General features: G+C 38.6%; 3 protein-coding genes across 5 annotated transcripts in view; 1 reads left to right on the top strand and 2 right to left on the bottom strand.

Annotated features, from left to right (window-relative positions):
* Positions 1 to 1,309, bottom strand: part of LOC105177183 (E2F transcription factor-like E2FE) — a 4,358-nt gene extending 3,049 nt beyond the window's left edge. Inside the window, exons 1-5 of one of the 2 annotated variants that reach the window (XM_011100237.2) lie at positions 958 to 1,309; positions 794 to 861; positions 358 to 410; positions 198 to 275; positions 51 to 92 (exon numbers count right to left, since the gene is read on the bottom strand). In XM_011100237.2, coding sequence (XP_011098539.1) covers positions 51 to 92; positions 198 to 275; positions 358 to 410; positions 794 to 861; positions 958 to 1,034 — 318 coding nt within the window. In that variant the 5' untranslated portion in view covers positions 1,035 to 1,309. The remainder of the gene's footprint in view (positions 1 to 50; positions 93 to 197; positions 276 to 357; positions 411 to 793; positions 862 to 957) is intronic. The other variant, XM_020699257.1, reaches the window with a different exon arrangement.
* Positions 1,562 to 3,695, bottom strand: LOC105177182 (protein transport protein SEC13 homolog B-like). The gene is made up of 2 exons (XM_011100236.2): positions 3,505 to 3,695; positions 1,562 to 2,777 (listed from the first exon to the last, which is right to left on the bottom strand). The coding sequence occupies exon 2, from the start codon at positions 2,719 to 2,721 to the stop codon at positions 1,813 to 1,815; it is 909 nt and encodes a 302-aa protein (XP_011098538.1). The 5' UTR covers positions 2,722 to 2,777; positions 3,505 to 3,695; the 3' UTR covers positions 1,562 to 1,812.
* LOC105177181 (alpha-mannosidase 2) overlaps positions 4,279 to 4,669 on the top strand; it is a 5,717-nt gene continuing 5,326 nt past the window's right edge. For both annotated transcript variants that reach the window (XR_002288374.1, XM_011100235.2), the window contains exon 1: positions 4,279 to 4,669. Coding sequence is in view for 1 of the 2 variants with exons in the window: in XM_011100235.2 (XP_011098537.1) it covers positions 4,416 to 4,669 (254 nt within the window). In the remaining variant the exon portion in view is untranslated.

Here is a 4,669-nt window from a genome sequence, read left to right as displayed (position 1 = left end):
GAGAGAAAAAGGAAAAAGCATTTGAATTCAAAATTAATTTAAAAAGATACATTAGCATCATAGGTATCAAACTCCTCTTTCAGTCCCTGTTCCTGTAAAATAGACCAAGTACAACGGGGTCAGTGTGTGATTAAGATTTAGGGCCTAATTCTGGAAACTTTCATTCAGAGACAGAAACAACAAAAAGAATAGGCCACCTTGAGGACCTTCAGAGCCCCACGAATCGCACCAAAACCTTTCCAAGTATACTGATTCTTAGCTTTTTTGCGTAAAACCTGAAATTTTTTTCCTTCTCATTTGAATTTCTTTAATTATAAAATTGATTAAACTAAAGATAAGATGCCTAAAGAAAGTTACCCCAATGCTTTCTAAAATATTCACGATGTCATATATTCTTCGCCGCTCAACACCTGGACAGAGAATTCCATAGAGAGAATAAGCATGCAACTAAAACTTGTATCATGCCATGTGGATCTAAGATTTTAGTACAAGGAATGGCAGAAGCTTGAAAACTCACTCTCATCCTGTGTCCTTTTCCTCAAAATAAGTATCAACTCAGAAAACTTTTCACATGTAGTTCGCATTATGAAAACAATGTAGACTCACAAATAGATAAAAGTCTCAGGCAATTTCATCCCCCAACTTATCTGATTTTTGTTGTGTTTTGCTCCAAACATAGCAAAATAGTTTCTTTACTTTTTACATTGCTTAAAGGCAAGGTCCAAACATGGAGATACTCAACAAGGTCAAATCATAACAGGGAAAGAAATAGGTTAAATTGTGGGAGTTATACCTAACTGGAGAGCAGCAGCGTCCAGTCCGATAGACTCCACACCATCACGATTGTACAACCTCAAGAAACTTCAAAAAACAAGTATCATTAAATCAAGAACAAGGGTGATATTCATGCACAAACAGAAGTGCCTGTGTGGGTGGGTTTTTACATATAGGAATTACTTGGTACATAAGACGCTGAGAGATTTCTCCTTGCGGCTGTAAAGAGGGTCCTTTGTGCGGGAATCACGAGACGCCATTCCAACAAACCAATTCGAAAGCTACAGAGACTATCGAAAATGAAGTGCGGGAATCATAGACATGGCGGATTAGGATTTTTGAACGGGGGGGAGGGGGGTGTGGAGTTATAGATTTGTAGAGCGTTGTGTAGTGCGTGTACTGTGTGTGCTGTGGATGGGCCGCGGGAATTTGAATTCAGATTGAAGCGCGGGAGAAGTAAAATGTCCAATGTGTACCCTTGTTTTTCCTACTTTTTTCTTTTGTCCTTTTTACTGTAAATTGTAATTGTGATTGTTTATAGAGTTTGTCTATACCGTTTTAGGGACATCGACATTTCATGAAACTGAACGTAAATCCGAACCATTCATATCGCCATCATTGGTGATGTACACTCAAACAATAGCAAAGACAAATAGCTCACCAGTAGTTCATAATATACCAGAAGCCCACCTTAGAGGTGAGCAGGAAGTCTTATTTGCACTTACATGGATGGTTATGAGTTATAAACATTAGATTTTTAATTAAGAATAACAGTGGCACGAAAACACGATCAAGGACATGAGAGAGAATATATATCAGAAACAGAGCATAAGAAAACCAGGAAGGAGATTTACCATGATCACAACCTTCTCCATAAGTTTGGTAAACCCATTATCCTATAGAAAACGAACTACAATCAATTGCGTACAGCAAAACCAAATAACGAAATTGGTTTCAGCAATGGAAAACATGTATAAATAGACAAACAAAATAGATCTCCTTTCTATTTTCCTTTCAGCATCTAAATAATCCTGAATTCTATTGCTCGACTGTGGTAACCTCTTGCCATTCCCCATCAACTGCTTCTTTCCATAGTGTGACGTTATTGTCACCAGATGCCACGGCCAACAAATTTCCAGTCAGAGACCATGACACCCTCCAGACAGGAGTCTTAAAGTCCTTCAAAACTTTACCAGCCCATTGATCACCTTCCTTGGCCACAGTCCATATAACCACTGTGCCATCCTGAGAAGCACTCGCGATAGTGGACTTTGGAAGTCCCAAATTTGGTGCCCAGGCAACATCTCTCACCCAATCGGAATGCATCTGTAGGGCAGGGAAACAGTCCATTTTCCAGTTATCATTACATAGCTTCCACACCTTCACTGTGTTATCACAGCCACCAGAAGCCAGCTTCTGAACAGGTTCCAGCACCCCAGAACCAACTAATGCGCCTGGGGCCATCGAGGGGGCCCATGAAACTGAGGTGACACCAACAGGGTGTGCTTGGTCTATTTTTGTAGTGTCCCAGCCACCATCGGATCGAGCTGTGTAGACTGAAATATTCCCATCAGAAGAACCACAAGCCAAGCAGAATCCCAGCTCATGAGGTGCCCATGCAATGGAATTCACAGAAGATTTGTGGTCAGTGAAAACTTGAAATTGTGACCACTCGTTCTGATTACCTTCCTTCCAAATGATGACTTTACCATCATAAGAGCAGGAAGCAAGTGCCGAGCCAAACTTGGGGTGCGCCCAAGCTACCTGCCAGACTGGACCTTGATGCCCACTCAAAGTCGCCAGATGCTGAGAAGTAGAGTTGTTACTGATACCAATTATTTTTATAGTGGCATCAGATGATGCCGTTGCCACTCTTTTTCCATAGTAATCCATGGCCACATCATGAACAACATCGTTATGACCTGTTTCTATCTTCTGTGCAGGCATCTTTTCTTGTTGGTTATAGATTAGAACTTCCTATATTGCCGTCAAATTTTCAACTCCTGTAATATTTAATTCAAAAGCATATTAATACAAAGGTAATTATCATTCCTCAAACAAGCCTCAGCATTATTCCAATTCCTTTTATGCCTATCCAGCAAACCAAATTAACCCACCGTAGAGCAAAATAAATATCAGAGATACAGCAATTAAGCATTAAATAGCACTGGGATCATAAGATTTTTTGCTGTTAGTATCTCAGAAGGGCACCAATTAATCAAAATAGCGATACAGAATTCAAAATTATTGCAGTGACTTCTTATTTCTGTTCAAAATATATCCATCTTCCCGAATCAGCAACCCACGACCTAGTTTCAGGCTTCTGCAGATAACATCCCATTAAACAGTCTTAAAGCAACATACAAATCTCAATTTCCTCAAAAACATTAATTAAGCCAATGGTGAAAAAATTCGAAATCATGTAAGTCGAGATTAATTATTTTAGTCTGCAGAAGACTGCAAATGCGTGATTTCTGCGACAATCTAACTCGGACAACGCAAATCCCGAAACCAGAAACATGAATTGCATGAGGGCGATCTCGAAGAAATATGAGAAACAGACATGCTTGAACATCAAATAAATAGATCGAAGACTTCCCTCAATACCAGATCTCAAAATTTTACAAATGAAAAATAACAAACTGAGAAACGGTAATTCACATAAATTCCCCCAACCCCTCCAGAAAAAGAAAAAACAAATGGTCATGCTATTTATAAAAAGGGCTTTACCAGAGAGAGAAGAGAGAGTCCGATCAGATGGGTCCGGACCGCAGGGAAGAGCAGAGAAGAAAAGAACGCCACAGCTCAATGCTGGAGGGAACTGCAATTGTACAGCACTAAAAAGCAACGATAATTTGCATATCAAATGAGGGTACGTTTGGTTGCTATGTTAGTCGTATCATGAATGAGTTTATTGTCTCCCGATGATGGATATGATGAGGTGGTTTAATAATGTCACTTTGTTTGTTTTTCCGAAAAATAGCATAATTAATTTAATTTTCTTTTTAAAAAATTAAAAATATATTTAGACATAATTAATATAGTTAACATTTTAATGTACAATTGGTAAATAATATTATTTTAAATGATGGTGAAACTTAATAGTTAGTATTTAGTATTTCAAATATTATGTATCATTTACATAATTAAACAATGCTCAAAATTCTCAATTTTACACATATTCCTAGAAAAAACAGGGTATCTCTTGTAATTGTAAATACTCCAATTGTTATTTAAAAAATTACAAATACGCTCATGAAATGAATGTTGGTCGGTATTTGTTAGAGGATTGGATGAGTAATTATAAATTTATAAAAGGATGTGATGGAATTTATTGAATAAAATATTAGTTTTAGTAGTAGGGAGGTAGATTTGTAATTATTTTTGGGGTAAACAGATAGAAAGGTAACAGGAGAGGAGTGTAGAATGGTCAAAACATTGGATCATGATTTGTATTTCTAGTATTTTGGTAATATGGGAGAAAAAAGGGGGGGTGGGGTGGATGATGATTGATGATGTTGGTAAGTAATTAACAAAAATTCCATTGGTTGAATCAAAAAGCTGATTTGATGATATCTGGACAAGTAGAAGCACCAGGTAAATAGTTCCTCGACTAACCCCATCTCCTCACTCTTTCACCAATGATCAAAATCAACGCATCTCGCTCCACTGAGATGCCCTTCTCCTCCCGCCGCTCTGCCGGCGCCTGGCCTCAATCCCTCCTTCCCACCACCAAATCCACACCCAAACAACCACGCAAGTCTCGAAGACGCACCACCACCGCCTTCGTCGACTTCTTCATCTCAAACTTCTTCAGAATCTGCCTATGCTTCACCCTCTTGTTCTTCCTTTTCATCATCTTTCGCTCCACCGCTGTACCTAAACCCTTGCTTTT

The sequence above is a fragment of the Sesamum indicum genome, linkage group LG15 (assembly GCF_000512975.1).
Source record: "Sesamum indicum cultivar Zhongzhi No. 13 linkage group LG15, S_indicum_v1.0, whole genome shotgun sequence".
Classification (NCBI taxonomy): Eukaryota; Viridiplantae; Streptophyta; class Magnoliopsida; order Lamiales; family Pedaliaceae; genus Sesamum; species Sesamum indicum.
Note: the sequence above shows the minus strand (reverse complement) of the source record. Positions and strands in the feature narration are given on the sequence as shown.